Below are 18,270 nucleotides of genomic sequence, written 5' to 3' on the forward strand. Positions count from 1 at the left end.
GTCATCCTATAGAACTATTCCCATCCAATGCTTCATGTAGATCATTAACCGTCAGCCCAACACATAGCTATCCGTCCCAGCCAGCACATGGCGCGTACATTTCTGATCACAACAATCAAGTCTCTCAACTCTGACAACACCACCTCACGAACCATTATTGACACCAAATTTGCAAGCCTCCTGATGGATATGTAACGCAACTTTCGCCTGACCGTGGTATAGAACTAATAATACAAATGCTGCAAAAGATATCCATAAAGAGACGAATGGTATCCATATTTTCGACCACCGGAGAATGGTGAACGTACAAGAGAAAAAAAAGACCTCCACTGCTTGGTGATCAAGATCCTAGATCCCACCACCCCTACGGTCTCGTCTTCCGGGGACGGAGAATCAAAATACTTTCCTCCCCGGATGATGCCCTGTTGATAGTTCCCTGCCGCGGTGTACCAGCCACCGTCGACTGGGTTTTCTTCTTCTCTTATTTTTCTTCTCCGATCGATATATACCTGATACAGATATTCCTTTTTTGCCCGTGCTGTCGAGAAGATATGACAAAATAACGAGAACAAGCCATTTCTGCTGATGCTTAGGTCAAAAGTCGTTATCATAACATCATTGAAACTCTGTCAGTGTTACACAAGCATATATGTCATGCAATGCCGTTTTGATTCGCCCGTAACCTGGTATATCATTAACCAGGAGACTATCAAATCCTGGCAGTCTCAATGTTCTCGTCCCGTGCAACAGTAGTCGGGTTGTGTGGGTGCTGGATTTGGCGCAAGCATGTGTGTGACGCGCTACGCCGCGCGATGAATTGTCCAGCTGTTATCGGTTACGCTTGACTGGCATATGGCCATCGTAATCGCCCCATGAACGCTTGAGGCCTCCCTCGTAGACACTAGCCACAGACTCTTGCCACATCGCAGGGGTGACGAAGGTCTGTACAGGGTTGGTTGGGTACTGCGGCATCTGCTGTGAAACGGGAGAAAGCTGAGCCTGGGCCGCCTGCAAGTCTTGGAGGCTAGTTTCCGAGGCGCCAGAAGAGGGAAGAGACAATGGACTGGCATGGTTGGTGAGCTGAGAAGGATGCTGAACCTGGGGATTGCCAAACTGGGCATTCCATTGACTAGGATACCGGTTAGTATCGAAAGGACCACAAATAAGTCTTTTCTCTTCCGAATGACTTACTCAAAAATGCGAGACGGGTTCCACGCGGGGGCGTCCGTGAGTGGCATTGTCTGCGCCATGGAAGGTGCTTGTGTCCCGTGACCGGAAGACATCATTGCAAGTGACTGTAAATCATGGGAGTCACTCTTGCTGTCCATTGGGCCAACCGAAATGGGCGGTGAAAGGGGATGAGTGGTGTAACTAACGTGAGAATGTTGCACATGCGTATCGAGCTGATGGTCGATGGAGCTAGTCCTCGACATATCGGATCGATACGACGGCCCTGGTGGGCTTGGATGCGAGGTTGACGATGGGCTTCCGTAGGGGAAGCTAGGCTTCAGAACAAACGGCTTCCTGATATCCTGGGAAAAGGCTTCCCGAACAGAATCAATCTGCCGCTGCATATCGGGCATTGGCCAAGCACCCATACATTTCTCTAATACCCGCATGTGGCGTGTGAAGTACTCTCGCGACTCCGCGTTGAGGGCCGGATCCGGTGATGTCAAAGCGACCTAAAGTCAGCGTTAGTAGGGTTGATCCAAGATTAGGTGAAAGCGGCTAAAACGGCAACGAAGACATACTAAATGCAATACGATACAAGCGAGGACCGCGTATAGCGTGAAGTTGATACCTCGCTGCATGCACTGTAACCCGGCAATGCCAAACTGGTTGATAATGCCTTCTTGTAACCTGCAGAGCATCTTGGCGGCTCGGTATGAGACCAGCATGTGCTGCTTCCATTGACCTCCAGTACCTGTCGGCGTCATGTGGGCCAGCTGAGGCCTGTAGAACAAAATGATGCTAAGGTGATAATACGAATGCATATTGCCGACAAACGAGGAGGGCAACCACGGAGGCGACCCATCAACAGGGAAATCAAGCTGAAGGTCATGTGGTAGGTCAGTTAACCATGCGTCCATGGCAGGCCTAATCTGAACGAATTCAGGGTCGATACCCCACTCCTTGTTTCTCTTGAGGCGTGAATAAACTCTGCTCATCCGGCAGACGTTGCGAACAACCCTAGAAAAGTAAACAAAATTTCGGGATACATGATACTCCGACGTGTCGCCGTTGGGCAAGGGTCTCGGAACTTCAAAATTGACAGTCTCTTCTTCGACCGCAAGATCCGTTTTTCCTAACAAAATATCAGTATCTCGTGTGCCAGGAAGAGAAACCCTTGACTTACCTTGAGGAGTACCAATCATGATCTCCACGATGAAAATAGTCTGCCAAATTCTGTCTCTCAGCTGACACTCTGCAGGACTTAAGCCACATGATCGACCGGCTTGGTGATCAGCATAGTGCTCGTCCAGCCCAAGGTCCTTAGCCATTGTAACACATTGGACAATACTCATCCAAGAGCGGTAGTAGTAGCCCTTCTTCGGTGCCTGTTCCCTCGCCTTGAGAAGGATCAGTGATGCCTGAAGGGTGCTCAATCGAGGTACATCAAGAAACGAATCGGCATGTCCTTGAATCAAAAAAAAAAAAAAAAATTAGCTGATGAGCAAATAGAGCAAGGACGGGACTCGTACGTGTTGCAAGATAAAGCCACTGCTGGCCTTGCGCCGCATCATCAGCCAGACGATTAGCAATCGCAAAAATGGCCTCGAGGATAAGGGGCGAAATAGCCTCCCGGTTATTGTGCCACTGATGATAGAACTGATTCTTGTCCAGCACTGGAACATAAGGATGCGTGTGCGTAAAGTAGAGATCGAAGTAGTGGAGGCACAGATCTTCCGACGGCATCAAAGCGGGCGGTATGCGAATCTTGCCCGCCGTCAAAGGCGGCAGGTTCTTCGTAAACTGGTCCTCTTCGGTCTCTTCTACGGAGGGCTCTTCATCATCGGCCGATCGCATTTTGCTGTTCAAATACGGAGCTAGAACCATGTTAAACCTGAAAAGCTCTCGAACTCAATAGCAGCCGCCTATTCTCACCTGTTCCTGCTTCGTTGACCTTGAGCGAACCCAGAAGGTCTGCCAAGTCCTGCTGCGCATATTCGGATTGAAAGTCCTCAGGTGAAGAAGGATGTTGAGAAATTTGAGGTAGCTGTGACACCTGGGGTACCTGGTGCATGGAGGGGGGCGTCGGAAAGGAATCCGGGGTCGCATATGCAGAGTGCACGGCAGCATACTGGAGGTTCTGGGGTACAGCTTGCGGCTGCGTGTACGGCACTGTATGGTACAGCGCTGCCGTGTCCTGGAAGGAGGTTTGAGGAGGATATATCGGCGTGGCTTTGGGAGCTTGAGCATGCGTAAGGAGCTGTTGGTGGTCGGTCAAAGCCAGTTGCTGCTGGTGATAACTCTCCGGAACAGATGACGAGTCGAACTGGGCACGTGGAGGTTCGTAAACTTGGGGTTCGGCGGCTCCATCAAATCCATTTGGCCGAACGCAATGAAGCTTGAGGCGGATGCATGCCGAACAGGGCCAAGTGTTGGTGGTGGCGGCGTCGCATTTGATCTTCCTTCTTCGGCATCCTTCGCAGGCTCTCATAACTACATAAGACCATCAGTCTCAAGGTCTTGTTTGGTGTCTTGATGCCTCCTCTGTGAGACAAAAAAAGGGATTGTCCCAACGAGGAAACAACACGGGTGGACTATCGGGTGGGTGTATGTTCGCTTTCTTGCTTGCTTGAAATTGATTGATGCTGAGAAAGTACATACCCTTCAACCGCTTGTGGCGATTGTGTTCGTCAACGAAGACATAGTCTAAGAATCAAACAGCAAACTGGTTAACGGACGTTCTCTTATTTTCCTAATTTATCCAGGAGACAAGACTGATAGGGGTCGCACTTTTCTGAGTTTCGCGTGGCGGTTGCTGGTAAGCAGGCGGCGCAAAGGTAAATGCACCCATCTGCGAAGTCTGCGGGAGCAGCCGGCGCACTGACGGGTCGTTCGACATGCTCAGAAGAAGCAGCGATATCGTCTGATGTCGAGTGTAGAGGTAAGATGGGATGACAGTTTCAGAGTCTGGTGCTGTTGGCGAATGGCGGGAGAATCAGCGCTTGCACATTGGCTTCTCGCTATCCTTGGTTCATGAGTCGGATCGGTTTAAAAATCGTCCAAATGTCGCGGTTGAGTCCTAAAAATGGGTGTAGTGTATTCCTGGCGGCACCGTTCGATGTGTTCGGGGAACAGAGGTGTATCCGAGATGTCGGCGCGCGAATTGAGTTCGAGGGTCTGATGTGGGCGGTGTTGAAACTGAAGTTGCTGGGCCGGCTCAATTGATGATGTAGTAGGCAGTGGAGGCCAGTGCCCGTGCTGGTAGGGAAGTGGCAGGTAGAGGTAGTTTTATTTGAACGTTGCGTTGGCCGGCCGATAGTAGCGTTGCTGGTGGAAGGAGCGTTTAAGTTGTACTGACCACCTCTGCACTATCTCTATCTAGAGGTACCTATGTGGCACTAGCAGGTGTATGGACTTCCCAAGTAGTACAGGTAGGTAGCGGTGATACCAAGAGTAGCCTCAACTGTCGATGGCCAGGGGCAGGGACAAGCTGACCGCACACAGCAAGCGCGTATACAACTTTTCCACGGCGAGGCAGTATATGTCGCAGCTTGTCAGTGGTAACAGTGAAGGAACTGAGTGAAACAAGGGGGGATGGGAGGGGATTTTAGGGATCACGATGGATTGAGCTTTTACAGGAGGTTTAGGCTGTAGAGAAAGGTATATCCGTACACCACCAGGGAAGCCAGCCCAACTACCTATTACCTTTCCACTGGGTCGTCGTCTGCGGATGGATGCGTTCTCCCGGCCCCAGCTCGTCCCTGATCTTTCACGGTGGATTGGTGCAGTGATTTGGGGTGGCCGTATGTAGTGTAGTGGCGTGGCATACAGTGTGCACTTACGGCCCGCCAAGGTAAACATTGTGCAGCATAAAAACAGGGCCTGGCTGACGACGAGGGGGTTCACCCATGCTACAAACTACACTAATCCCAATGGAAGACTGGCTTCATCAGGATCAGCCATGCGGCCTGGACATGGATCCCCTAGCGCTCAATTGGACTCGCTTTGTTCGGGGGTTTAAATCGTGCTCTCCGCTGTTTGGACACGCATTTCACTATAATCTCTACAGAACACCTCATGCAACTGACTTTTGACACTTCTTAGGATCCTATCTCAAGCCATGAATGACGTGTGCCGAGTTTGCATGTCTTGAGGTACTTTGTACAGACTGTGGCGGTTTCTTTCCATGAACAGCAAAGAAGACACCGCAGTCGGTGAACACAGAACAAAGCCGTACGGAAGGACTCGCTGGATGTGTACATGTCAGAAGCGCTGGGGTATATTACCAAGTTCCTTGCCCTTACATATACCTCGTGCCCGTTGTCTTGGGGGGGTTGCCATTACTAATACGCATGTGTACGAATATAGTAATTCGTGGTGGCACCTCGATGTTACTCTACGACATCGCACTACACGCCAGCCTGAGAACCTAGAACAAGTTGCTGCAGATGGGAAGATTGACCAAAAGAATGCATACCTAGCAGAAGTCTGGCGGCGGGACAAGGAACCCGCCCCAATGCCGCCGCCCCAAAGCACATGAAACATACGTGACAATGGCATTTGGCTGGTCCCGCAATGGAACCCTAATTCCACTGCTACCGATGGGAACCGACGGCAGCAGCTCCTCGACGGAATCAGCTCTTTTTACTGTGTTTCCGTGCAAGTGGAATGCTGCCGAATACATAGGTGCGCAGAGGTAGATATGGGGGACACCTGGGGACGGCACCTTGCGGATACTGTAGAGCATCAACCGCCGTAGACCTCTTGCTATTCTAGAAGCCAGGTGAGCGAGGCAACCTGCATTCGTATCCGGTGTTCCTTAAGCCGCAAATACTGCCATTCGCTGTTGGATAGGTTCTTCGCTGGTCCAGCTTACTATCGTACGGGGCAAAGAAATGACAGTGGCACATGGCCAACATAATCACAAAGTTCGTGCTCTGCTGTAAGGTATCCGGGTGCTTGATGACGACTTTCGGGGGCTCCCTCTTGGTTCCCGTCGTTGCTGGCTCTCTAGCCCCAACTGACGGGATGTTGATGCTGATACCCACTGCAGATTTGACGGAGGCGGGCGGAACTTGAGGTGGGAGAGTGGATGTTGTGATGGCGGGGATGTGCGGGAGCGAGGAGAGTGGCCGCGTATGGAAAGACGGACTCAAGGGGGCAGGTTCAAGAAACTGTGGTCCCGAGGTGGGGAAGAACTGGAAGAATGGGCCTCGAATCAGCATCTCTAATACCTACCTAGGTAGGTACCTACCTATTCACTCACCCCTCTCCTGCCGCCATGGAATGTACCCGTAGCAGCCCTTTGGGTTGCATCCAAGGTGAGCGTATCGACCATGGCTTCGAAAACAAGCAAAGTATTGTTTGTACTTGGCTCACGCTGGGTTCAAGATGAGTGTGCGAATAGACGCTGTTTACGCAGTATAGGCACTTCTAGGCCTACAGCTTGTCTTGGTGAGTAGAAGGGGATGTTTTTTTATTTTTTTTTATTTTTTTGACACTGACCTCCTCAGTTGACAAGGTAAATCTGGAAAGACCTCTGGGCGAGTTCACGGTAACCGGCGAAGGCATTCCCTAGCAACTCGACTACACTGAGCTCATGAGTGTTAGCGAGAGGAATCTCCATTACCACGGTCATGTGTCAAACAATCTTTGAGAAGCGTCTACCGGTGATTTTGCTTTTCTACAGTCAACTGCCCTGGCGGGATATTTCGCATGCCTGCCCATCTGGGCATGGGAGATCGATCGGGCAGAACGGGCAATCATCACAGCGGACCTTGAACCCTTTCCTACTTTTACTTAGTGCTCCTGCTTGAGTCCTGGGACCCTGTCTCACAGCGGGAATCGCACGATAACGCAAGAAGGCTAGCCGCGAACCCTCGGGAAAGACACTGCATGGATCCAGTCGAACATCTTGGCGTATCTGTTGAGAGCAGTTTGTTTTACGAGGCTGCTCTTAGCGTGGTGTCCCTTTCCCTCACTGCCCTGGCTGACAAAGCAAAGTCCACCGAACCAAATTAACAAGGGAAGTGTCTATCGAAGGACCACGCCAACAATCAACACGAGGTTGAAGTGCACAAGCTAGGACCGGCAGGCTGATGCCGGCCCATGATATGGCGGGATGAACTCCAAGTGGTCATTTCGCTGATAGTGACTGTCATGTGTAGTTGAGTCGAGTTGTCGTCAAGTGCGGTCAAGTGCAGTGCAAGTTCGCAACGACGCCACAGCAAGCAGCATTAACAAGGGTTAATCGGGCCATTTAAAAGGCTGTCACATTTCGACCGAAGGAGTGGGGTGGACAAGCCGCCCGAGAGGGAGGAAGGTTACATACCGCTATGCAGAGGATGGCGGATGGTCTTTCCATCAATCCGTCCACCAACGTCGTGCGTGGAAGTCAAACTACAGTAGGCAACCCTGTAAATGCAAGTCCCAATAATTGCAAAGACCCAGTAAGTGCTAGGAATTTCCGTGCCCGGATTATTTTAGTATGGTATAGCCCACTAACTGCTAAATGCAAGCCGCCCAGCTGGCCGGCCATAGAAATTTGCACCTAACAGGGCAGCTGACAGGGGGTTATAGCACCCCTGCCACCTACATTAGGCTATCAGAACCCCCTATCAGAGCTGTCACTGGCTGTTACAAGCCCCTGTGCAGGTGCCAGTAAGTGCAAGGACCCAGTAATTGCAAGGAAAATGCCTTGCCCCAATTCCTTGTATTTACTGGGTTGCCTACTGTAGGTACCTTCCCTTCTGGGACCGTTACACAAGACTCTTTCGACAGCTGCGACTGGACTACCTCTAGCAAAGGCACATCCGGAACCGATTTTCTCAACATCTTCTCGAAGACGCCTTTTGAAGATTGACATGAACAGCCAGCCATCCATGCAGACCCTGTTGTGCGGCAAAAGGAGACAGGAAGGCGAAATTAGGGCACAAAGGCAACTTTGAACGCCGTCTGTGCAGTCTCTCCCCGATGCCAGCACAACCACGCTCGAGCCACGTACCTAAATACCTAATCTAGTGGCTACGCAGTATACCGCTGCCACGCACTGGCCAATCCCAGACCACTCTCACCACCCACCAACTTGAAGATTGAATGTTCGGCTCGCCGGCGGACTTAGGTAAGAATCAAGACGACGGCTCGAGGGTATGCAAGTCTCAACTCGCAATTCTACCCACATCCACGCTTGCGTACACTACTCTTCTGTTCTCACCAAGTGAATAGAACATCCAATCACCATGTTCATCTAAGTACTTCAACCCACCACCTCCACCTCGGGCGAGACGATTGTGATTGCAACCCGACATGGGTTGAGGCTTGGGGCACACCCGGTTGACGGCGACCTCCACAAGTCCCAATGCAAGAAATGCCAGAAGAAATGTTCTTTCTTGAAAAAGCAAAGAGGAATCGCGGAGGAGTGCTTGAGAGAGGTGCTGTCGCATGGCATGGCACACGCAAGGCACGCACGCACTACCTATAACGCTCATCCACTACACCCAGATATAAAGTCCTCATGGCCTTGGTATACTTGGCGACTAGGTACTCCGTCACACGCAACCACAACATGTACCCCAGGCTCGGGAATCCTGTAAGGCACAGGGCTGATACTGCGGCCACCATGGATTAAGGTTTGACATCACCGAGCCATATCCTAACATTTCTCGGATCCTTAATCCTATTCCAAGCCCTTTGTAGAAACATCTCCGAGAAGGGGACCTTGAGAGGCTGAAGCATTACAACCTTGGGGCCGCCGAAGGCTGTCGGGCAGCCAAGGAGGATGCACCACATGACAACAGCTTGGGCGGGAGTCGCGGGAGCCAACGACGCCAAGGCACTGTCTCCTTCACCCGACCCTGACACTCTCTTTCCTCTGGGCTTTCACGCAGGGGTTATGGAAGCTTCCAACTTCTGTCCAGTGGTCTTACTAGCGTACAGGGAATTCCCCACGCCTTCCAATCTCGTCATGTAGGGGATATCGGTTGCATGAATATGAGGAATGATCAAATTCCCATGTTTGGGGTTCTTCCTTTCGGTTTTGTGAACAGGCGCGGCGGCGAAGTAGTACTCGATAGCTAGAGGTATCAATACGTAAAGAGCATCTCTACGAGTACCCGCTTCTGCCGCTCAGAAGGCACCGCCTCGCGGGTACAACCGTACGGATCTATATCAACGACATTATATTCATGGCCATACCGCAACCGCCTCGTCCGCATCCAACTATGGGAAACATGACGCCACAACGTAAGCGAGATCCAAGTATTCGGAAACGCCGTGCGATAGAAAATGAAACCTTATACTAGGAGGGAGAATTACCTACCGGGACCTATCTATGTCAAAAACGTACCTGTACAGCCACAGAAACTCACCTATCGTAACCTCCCGCGCGCTGGTCAGGAGAGGGTTTGATCAATGCTTCGCTCGGCGCACATAGGTGTCTTGATCTGCTCGGTGATCTCCGATCTTCAATGCCTCCTTCGTCGCTTTCACGTTCGACAACGCACAGGGCGACACACGTCCTCTCCGTGTAGGATGTAAGTAGGCTGACAAAGGCAAAGCTGGCGATAGGGGACGAAGAGGGTTGACCCGTTTTAATACGACATTTTCCAGTCTTGTACATACAGAGTTTCTGGCATGTCGTTTGAAACTCATGAGCACCCCTTTCTTGATCTCAGAAGACTGTGTGCCCCTCAGGGCCCGCCCTGGGCCTGGTGGGTCTGGCAGGACGGCATGACCCGATAGCACCTGCGGTTGAAGAGGCACCGCAACCTGCAATGCGGGGAACGATACACAGACGAGACTGGAACGCTTGTCCACTCGCTGAACGTCATCCACCAGTGCCGCCGTTTGACTCCCGCGCACGGCAACGACAAACGTCAACTTGCCCGAACCCTTAGGTTAAGTCTAAATATTCGCCTAGCCTTGGCCGTCGACTGAGTGGCAACTTGTGTGAACCGCAACAAAAAGTTCAATCACTTCGATCAGCCACCACATAGGGTTACCTCACCAGTCGTTTTTCGACACAACCTCTCAGCATGGCCAAATCGGATCTCGACAACGCCAATCCCACCGTCCTCAGTGTCTCACAACTGCCCAGCAGGAATCTAGCGAAGGGCCATGTGAGAAAGGGCCCGGATTCCAAATATGACCACATCTTGTTCCCAAAGCAGTGGTGGGCAGGAAGTTCCCTGAACACTGACCCGTCGGTGTGGACATCAGACGAGGACGAGGACGACGACTTGACTTTGGCGACAGATGAACCCATTGACGAGCAGGAAATCTATGGTGAGAACTACGACCCGTCAAGTTGCACGTGTATAGCAAGGCGCAGTCCATGTTTCAACTGCCTGTCTCACTCATCTCTGTTCTATTTTTACGAAAACCCACACCGGTGATCAGACAGCTGATGTCTTGTTTTAGACCTGCTATCAACGATATCGGACCCTGAACACCCCGTCACCCTGGGTCAAATCGCCGTCGTCAGACTTGACGACATCCATCTTAGCCCATCTCCCGCCGAGCGTCTAGATCCAAACACCCTGACCAATGTCGAGGTTGACCTTACGCCCACAGTGAACCACTGTTCTCTGGCGACTGTCATTGGTCTTGCCGTCCGTGTCCGACTCGAGAACGCTCTGCCTCCCAACTATCGCATCGTCGTCCGCATGAAGGATGGCTCCCATGCTCAGGATGACCAGGTGAACAAGCAGCTGGGAGACAAGGAGAGAGTTGCCGCTGCTCTGGAGAATGACACCCTGAAGGGCATCATCGAGAAGATGCTGGAGACTTGCGTCTGAGTACAATCCAGATAAGGGAGCTCCAGAGATGTCCATTTTCTGCGAATTATCATTCACGTTGCTATGGCTTTCCAGGCTTGACCCTACGCGGCGGTGTTTCGTGAGATTATATCCGCAGGATTGCCGTATTGGTCACTGGTGGCAACGCTATTTTATACTACGTACAACCCCCCCTCGTTACGGGGCACATGCGTGGCTATCCGGTATGTGCGGGGGTTCGTAGAGGAATTGATATGACGATGCGAGACATCGGCAAATTCTGATACCTACCGTCGCCTTTGTCGATGTTCAAATTTCCACTCAGGGCTCAGCACTCTGTTTCCCATGCCAGTCCAAAGAGAAAGGGCCAGCAGCCATCCCAACCCAAGCATTGGAATTGCAAGCTCCGAGAGTTTAAAAATGAAAGGCACGATGTCACTTGATATTGCATCCCAATCTTGAATGGTGATCATGGGCGATTTTTGCGGTGAAACCCATGTCCCTAGCATCCTGCCACGGGCTTAGGTCAATATTTATCTATGGCTATCATATGATGATAGAAAAGACACCCCACGTTACTTCTTTTTTGGTCCTCTTGCATAAATACAATCTTTACTCTTTGTGCTAATGTCACTAAGCGTCTACGTCCTCGCCGCCGAGTCCGAGGATCTTTGGACTGAACATTGACGAGGTTGACATGGTAATTACCGAGCTGACCTATCCACCCAAACAAAACAGAATCAACAAAGGTTTGAAGTGATTTTTTAGGGGCGAATGATGATTTTGGATTCTGTGATAGGAGGGTCGAAGGGGTTACTGTCGACACATCCACCTACTTCCCCCGACACCAGGCTCTAGTGTACGACAGACGGTTCATCCAACCCATGACTTATGTAATCGAGTACAGTATCGAGAATGCGGACGTTAAGAACCCCACTTTCCATTGATCGACGGAACCCATGTGCTTCATGAACTGATCTACATGATGTGGACATAGCCCGTTTTAAAGTTGACGAATTCAAGAGACTACAAAGTTGCTGCAATTTGCGTTCGGGTCATGTGGGTAGGGAAATACCATGGAAAGAAGAGAGCCCTCCGATGCCTCTCACAAGCTCCAAAAGAGCGTGAGGAAGTCCGAGGCATCTTGATCCTACCTTCACAAGAACTCATCGAGTGTGTTTATATACCACCACACCAAGCCCAACATCATCAAAGTTTCGGCACCAACACAGCCGACGTTTCAGACGTGACTTTAAATGTCCTGTTCCGAGGTTACTAGTAGAATGTAAACCTTTGCAATACAAAGAGGACTAAGTGTGATTACGTAACCAGCTCTTCCTGCCATTATGCATTACCTCCAGGGAGACTGGTGCCTGGAGCCACATGTCAGTGTAGTGTGTAGAGTCCAGTTTTGCACAGTTCCTCTGGAATCTCTGCCCACCATCGTAAACACTCATCTCCTTTCACTCCAATGCTTGCATACTTCTGTGGGTTAAACTTCACTCCACCACTTCACTCATCTTTACCCAATGGTCAGTGGGGGAACTCGTCGATGAACGGTTACTTCTATCCAGCCACATATGGTACTCTACGCGCAGGGGAAACAACACACGAATACTATCACCGCCTCCGTATGTTAACGAGCTAGTGGCCGTTGAGTCCTTTCCTTTTTAGTTGGTGATTGACACACTCTACAGCCATTCAGGAACACTTGAACGAAAACAGAAGGTCGTACCTTTGTTTCATTGCTCGCGTTCAAACAATTGCACCTATCAGTGAAAAGCACCAAAGTCACCACATCCAGTCCACACACACCCTATACTCGATACAGGCGAAGTGTGGTGTATATTACAAAAACCAAGTGGATGAGTTCAATATCTGATCATGGATCCTCTACTGAGAGGTGTCTTGGTTGACCCCATCAGCATTCCCATCTGAGCTTCCTCGCTCCCACCAAGCACCAACAAGCCTCCATCAAGTGCATCCTGTCAGCCTGTCAAGCCTGTTCGCTTCATTTCTCTGGGTTTCCCCATGTCCATCCATGTAGCACCCATGCCATGCCCAGGCCAGAATCGTCTTCAATCCTCCACATCTCCAACCTGGTGCTGATGCTACATGATTATCAAACGATCAGCAAAGGCTGCGCAAAATTGATGTATCTTACCGGACCGGGTCGGGTCGGAAAAGCGCGAACCACCCCCCATCTTCCTTCCCCCCCTCCCTCATAAAGCCGCGAAAAACAAAATTGACACCGAGTGGTTTCCATCTCGCTGTCCACATCTTTTTTGCAAGTTCAACCGAGGGAAGTCACGTTTGAGAGGGTTTGATGCCGGAATAGTATCCAATCATCCGCTCCAGATTCAAACCTACGAAATGCCTATCCACCGGAAATCAATACATGGAACACACTGTGATGGTAGTAGCTCGCCATTAGTAACTAGCAGCTTCGTGGTTCAAGCAAAGGACAACTACAGTGTACCAAGATATTATTCCGGTCTTCCCTGTACTCACGCCGTGGTGTACATACCTACAGTACTCCATACCAAGCATGCTAGATGAAGGAAGTGGAAAAGAAAATGGAAAGAGCCAACGATTAACAATGGCGTTAACGCCGAGAAGAGCGCGATAAGTCAGCGTTTGAGCTGCCATGCCACGGTACACCGGATATAAAGTGAACTCTACGTCTGTTCTAGGAACCGTACAACAAGGGTAGTAGAAAAAAGGTACTGCGCCTTATGCTCGGCCTATACATACACTGCTTGCATGCGGTACATAGGTATTCGATTGTACACTTCCATTGATCGCTGATTACGATGGATTCGTACCTTGGTATCACATCTCCCGGTACGTCCCCCTGGAGCTTTGTCCACTGGTGTTTCGGCTTGAACTCGATTCCCTTCTCATGTTCAGTTGCAGAAGGCAAATGGAACACGAACATAGAACAAAACAAAAGGGAACCGAGAACGCGCGGCAACAAGCAAAACTGATGTGGCCGAGGCTCCTTCTCAAGGAATGAACTATTGACGAATCTATCCGGCTACTCTTCCTTAACCTACACTGATAGTGTTTCGGTGTCGCACATATCATGATGCGGTCCCTATTACATCCAAGTTAGATCACCTCAACATCGTTTTCAAGAGTGACAAGACTTTTCGTGACCATTTACCTTGACATTTGAATTGAACATCTATCTTTCTTCGCTTTTTCATGCCCAGCAAAATTTTTCTCTTTGAAATGGAATCACACGAACGCCCCCCATCCACCAGGAATGCTTAGACCACCTCTACCCAGAAATCACATAAACGAGGTGAAAAAACTGACAAGTCACATTCGTCGCCTCACCCACCCAATTTTCTCTAGGTGCTTCACGCCTCACCCAGGGTGCCGCTCTCTATCAAGCTCTGGTAAAACTCGGGCTCCAGAAACTTGGCCACGCTGACATCCTCGCTCAAGCCCTTGCGCCGCCTCGTCTTGAGCACGAAGTCTCTCGCCGTCGCCTGCGCGTTAGCCATTTGCAGCGGACGCAAGACGATCTCCTTGTCCAGCGGATCACCGGGAACAATGTTCCACCTGTCGAAAACTAGACTGACCATGGCCTGGCCGGGCGTGTTGATCCTCAGATCGGTCTCGAAGCCGAAACTGTCGATGACGGGCAGCAGGCCGTTGACGCGGTAGAGCGGGGTGCCGGCAATGGGGCCATCGGACAGGACGTGGCCGCGACGGCGGGCCAGGATGTTGTAGACTGTGCTGACGGCATCTTGAGGACCGGTCATGGAAACCGAGTACATGGGCTCCATCAGGCGAGGCGAGGCCATCAAGAAGGAACTGTAGCAGGCGCGGCGGGACGTGGGGATGATCTGACCACCGCCCCGGAAGATGGCCTCCTGGGCAAGCGACACGTCAATGAGTCGGAACTTGGTGTTGCGTATTGCTGGTTTCACAGACAGGTTAGCACCCAGGAGACATGTGAGGGGGGAAAACGTGGATATCGTGGGAGAAGAGTGCCCAGAAGCGTGACTGAGCAGCTCTCGTGAGCCGGACCCATTCAGCCAACGTTGGCCGAGCTGGTGTTCGCAAGGTGCCTCATCGTTGCAGTCTGCAACTTTTTTGGGACTCCCCCGCTTGTGAACGCCCAGAACCCCCTTCTGACAAGGGCACCATGCACTGGCAAAAAAAGAGGGACCAGATCCTGTAGTGAAGGCTGCATTCATATCCTGCTTTGGGGCCTCCCTCCCAGCTGCCACTTTCAGCAGGTCACTGGAGCCCCCATACTGCAGGTCTTTACTAATGGTGTCAAGCGCGGCCGAATCTGTGGCCGCTAGGAGATATGACTGCATAGGCACGCGGCGGCAGTCGAATGCAAGACGCTCAAAGAAGAGAAAGAGATAACTTACGCTCTTCGCAAAGCGGGCCTTCCCGGACTGCCCAGTTGAAGCCTTGGCGAATGAAATCCTTGACAGTATTAAGTCGCTTTTTGTCAACCTGTTCATCGTGTTAGTAGCCAGGAAGTAGAAGACGGCCCGGTTCCGACGATCACCGCAAAAACCTGGGTATAACGGCAACTGGTGTCCCGAGCATGGGAAAGGAACTCGCAACTGACCTCTGATGGTAGGGTGTCATCCTGCAAGATGTTGGGTCCCATCTCGTCTGGACCGAAAGCCCAGATACTCCTGGCTGCGAGGAGATCCCAGCCATACTTCTCCTCGAAAAATTTGGCGATCTTTCGTACAGGATCCCGAATCCTGACCGCTCCGGACTCGATGTCCTGCGCGATGCCATCCTCCAATGGCTCCGCCACCATTGTAATGGTGTTCTTCTTATTGGGGGTAATGGCGTAGCATTTGGTTGCGGACATGTCCTGTACCGTCTCGCAGAATCGAACCACAGGATCCGATACCCTGATCTCCATATCGGCATATAGACGACGTAGGTCATGCAACACGCAGTCCATGTATAGCTCGCCAGTACCAAGAATAATATGCTCTCCCGATTCCTCCACCTTGGTGGTAATGAGGGGGTAGCTCTTGTTGATTTTCCTGATGCCGTCAAGCATCTTGGGTAATTCAGACGGGTTGATGGGCTCGACAGCAACCTTAACGACGGACTGGGTGAAGTGCGAAATAGGCTTGAAGATGTAGGCATCCTCATCATCCTCAAATTTCTTCTCCACAATAGTGGCAGTCTTCACGATCGAGTTGTCAACGCCACCCAAGAGAACCCAGTTACCAGCGGGCACGCCGTCGGTCGGGATGTTGTATCGTGTTTCGGCGATGAAGACATCGGATATCCTCGCCATGGCCATATCTTCTTCGTCGTCGATAGAATAACCCTCGCCAAGCACGCGGACCTCTGTGCCAGGGCGCGCAATACCGCTCATCACACGGCCAAACGAATAGAAGCTCTTCGCATCGGGAGCACTGAACAGCTTGGACACATACAACACAAGCGGGCCATTTTGGTCGCAGTTCAGCATAGACTCAGCAACCTTGCTGTCCAGAGGGCCTGTGTAGTACTGTTCGAGCTTTTGCTTTGCAGCCTCAGCCGGCGATGGGATATGCTGACAGACCATGTCTACGAACCCGGTAGATGGCCCAAAGAACTGCTCGCAAACCAATTTCAACAAGACCTTGGGGTCAGTCTTGTACTGCGATGGCTTGAGCTGAATGCCCAACTTTTTCAAGGTACCCTTCAGTTCTTCCGGACTTTCGCTAATCGTATGCGAGTACAACTTGTAAATCGGCTCCATGATGAAGTTGACAAAGGACCTCTTAGCCCCTTCTTCGATAGGTTTCCTTGTGAAACTTCGCTTTTGCGGGTTAAAGTAGATGTCTCCCCAGAGGCGCCTCGCAAACTCTTCCGAGTTGACACCACCATACGTGTCCGAGTACATCTTGGCGAATGACTGAAGAGTGAAACACCAGCCCATGGACGTGCAGGCAAACAGAACATTTCCTCTCTCTGGACTTAACCTCCTCTCTTCACCTCGGCCTGGAATTGTGTTCTCAATGACAGTGTTGACTTCTTCGATCACATGCTTGAGTTTGTAATAGGCATCGTTTGGCGGCAACTTGAGCTCGAGAATTAACCGGTCCATCTTGTTGACAATGAGGGCGAGTGGGATGTTCTCCAAAACGGCGTGCTTGATGATCTGTTCTGTGTTGACCTGAACCCCCTCCACAACATCGACCACCAAACAGACACCATCCACAAGCCTGAGCGAAGCCGCAACTTCGTCAACAAAGTCCACATGACCTGGCGTATCGATCATGTTGAAGAGATGTGATTTTCCTTTTGTTCCTTGGAGGACCAGGCTCATGGGCGAAGCCTTGATGGATAATCCTCGTTCCCGCTCGAGGATGTGAATGTCTGTGTACCGCAGCTGCTCGTCGCGCTTCTTTCCCGTTCGCTTCTCAAGTCTGTCCGCAATGTCATGCGTCTCTAACACCAACATATCCATGAATGCTGTCTTTCCGTGGTGTAGATGTCCAGCAAAAGCCACGTTACGGATTTGTTCGGGGAAGTTCATAAGATCGGCCATGAACGTGCGGTCAAAGTATACGGGAGGTAGGTCTGCTTCTTCGATGCTGAACTTTTTTTGCTCGACAGGGGCGATGATCGGCTGTGTTAACGGTTGCGCATCCTCCTCTTGAACCAAAAGTTCGACGCCCTCGCCATAGACCTGTGCGGCTGTCGGGTAGTACTGCTTGTCTTCATGGAGAACAACGGCGTTGGAGGGTCCTTCATCGTCAACTTCCATCATCTCCTGCGCCGGAGCTTCTGGGGCTTCCTCTGGGTAATCATCGTAAACGTAGTTTCCAGCGTCGACACCGTGTTCGGACTCTTCCTCGGAGGCTTCAGCATCACCGCTACGCATCAAGAGTTAGCACCGCCGAAAGAGAGAGTATCATAAAGTGAAAGGGATTGGATATTAGCCTCAAAAAGACGATGGAGTCTTGACCAAAACACAGCCCAGACAGACCATCCTTCTGCGACGCGACGACGTCATGGAGATAGCATCATACGTACATGAAGTTTCCGAACTCGTCGTACAAATCGTCGTCCATCGTGTATCGTCGATTATGATTGAGCGTTACTCCAAAGCCACTTTGTCTCGAAAAGGGTAGCCGTCGCGTTGTTGAGCAATGGAAGTTCAGAGATCTTGACTGGGACGTTTGCTGGATTTTCGTCGCTGTCTTTGCACAAGGCTGATGTCAACCAGTGAACTCTCGCCGCGGCGCGCAGTGGACCAAGCTTCAACCGTGTACCTAGCGCTGGACTTGAAGGTCCCTTGCAACTAACGAAAATGGCAGACTTCATTTAATGGTAG

The 18,270-nt window shown here is 51.1% G+C and overlaps 7 protein-coding genes across 7 annotated transcripts; 3 read left to right on the forward strand and 4 right to left on the reverse strand.

Moving 5' to 3' along the window:
• Window positions 1–590: 590 nt before the first annotated feature.
• NEUTE1DRAFT_73358 (uncharacterized protein) lies at window positions 591–4,069 on the reverse strand (the record flags this gene model as incomplete). Its single annotated transcript, XM_009858409.1, has 8 exons — window positions 591–1,129; window positions 1,192–1,682; window positions 1,752–2,305; window positions 2,357–2,638; window positions 2,703–3,047; window positions 3,106–3,663; window positions 3,832–3,876; window positions 3,961–4,069. The coding sequence occupies 8 exons, from the start codon at window positions 4,067–4,069 to the stop codon at window positions 829–831; spliced, it is 2,685 nt and encodes an 894-aa protein (XP_009856711.1).
• A 1,401-nt stretch (window positions 4,070–5,470) lies between these two features.
• NEUTE1DRAFT_114949 (uncharacterized protein) lies at window positions 5,471–6,508 on the reverse strand (the record flags this gene model as incomplete). The annotated part of the gene is made up of 4 exons (XM_009858410.1): window positions 5,471–5,513; window positions 5,718–5,967; window positions 6,047–6,404; window positions 6,437–6,508. The coding sequence occupies 4 exons, from the start codon at window positions 6,506–6,508 to the stop codon at window positions 5,471–5,473; spliced, it is 723 nt and encodes a 240-aa protein (XP_009856712.1).
• Window positions 6,509–7,505: 997 nt separating this feature from the next.
• NEUTE1DRAFT_114950 (uncharacterized protein) lies at window positions 7,506–8,117 on the forward strand (the record flags this gene model as incomplete). Its single annotated transcript, XM_009858411.1, has 3 exons — window positions 7,506–7,619; window positions 7,771–7,830; window positions 7,908–8,117. The coding sequence occupies 3 exons, from the start codon at window positions 7,506–7,508 to the stop codon at window positions 8,115–8,117; spliced, it is 384 nt and encodes a 127-aa protein (XP_009856713.1).
• Window positions 8,118–8,793: 676 nt separating this feature from the next.
• NEUTE1DRAFT_106030 (uncharacterized protein) lies at window positions 8,794–9,400 on the reverse strand (the record flags this gene model as incomplete). The annotated part of the gene is made up of 3 exons (XM_009858412.1): window positions 8,794–9,040; window positions 9,259–9,331; window positions 9,364–9,400. 3 exons carry the CDS (start codon window positions 9,398–9,400, stop codon window positions 8,794–8,796), a joined length of 357 nt encoding a protein of 118 aa, XP_009856714.1.
• Window positions 9,401–10,202: 802 nt separating this feature from the next.
• NEUTE1DRAFT_73360 (uncharacterized protein) lies at window positions 10,203–11,542 on the forward strand (the record flags this gene model as incomplete). Its single annotated transcript, XM_009858413.1, has 2 exons — window positions 10,203–10,482; window positions 10,588–11,542. 2 exons carry the CDS (start codon window positions 10,203–10,205, stop codon window positions 10,962–10,964), a joined length of 657 nt encoding a protein of 218 aa, XP_009856715.1.
• Window positions 11,543–13,237: 1,695 nt separating this feature from the next.
• Window positions 13,238–13,522, forward strand: NEUTE1DRAFT_119066 (uncharacterized protein; the record flags this gene model as incomplete). Its single annotated transcript, XM_009858414.1, has 1 exon — window positions 13,238–13,522. The coding sequence occupies one exon, from the start codon at window positions 13,317–13,319 to the stop codon at window positions 13,500–13,502; it is 186 nt and encodes a 61-aa protein (XP_009856716.1).
• A 786-nt stretch (window positions 13,523–14,308) lies between these two features.
• On the reverse strand, window positions 14,309–18,007 carry NEUTE1DRAFT_142911 (uncharacterized protein; the record flags this gene model as incomplete). Its single annotated transcript, XM_009858415.1, has 4 exons — window positions 14,309–14,874; window positions 15,338–15,425; window positions 15,544–17,809; window positions 17,970–18,007. The coding sequence occupies 4 exons, from the start codon at window positions 18,005–18,007 to the stop codon at window positions 14,309–14,311; spliced, it is 2,958 nt and encodes a 985-aa protein (XP_009856717.1).
• Window positions 18,008–18,270: the final 263 nt, after the last annotated feature.

This window comes from Neurospora tetrasperma (assembly GCF_000213175.1).
Source record: "Neurospora tetrasperma FGSC 2508 unplaced genomic scaffold NEUTE1scaffold_81, whole genome shotgun sequence".
Taxonomy (NCBI): Eukaryota; Fungi; Ascomycota; class Sordariomycetes; order Sordariales; family Sordariaceae; genus Neurospora; species Neurospora tetrasperma.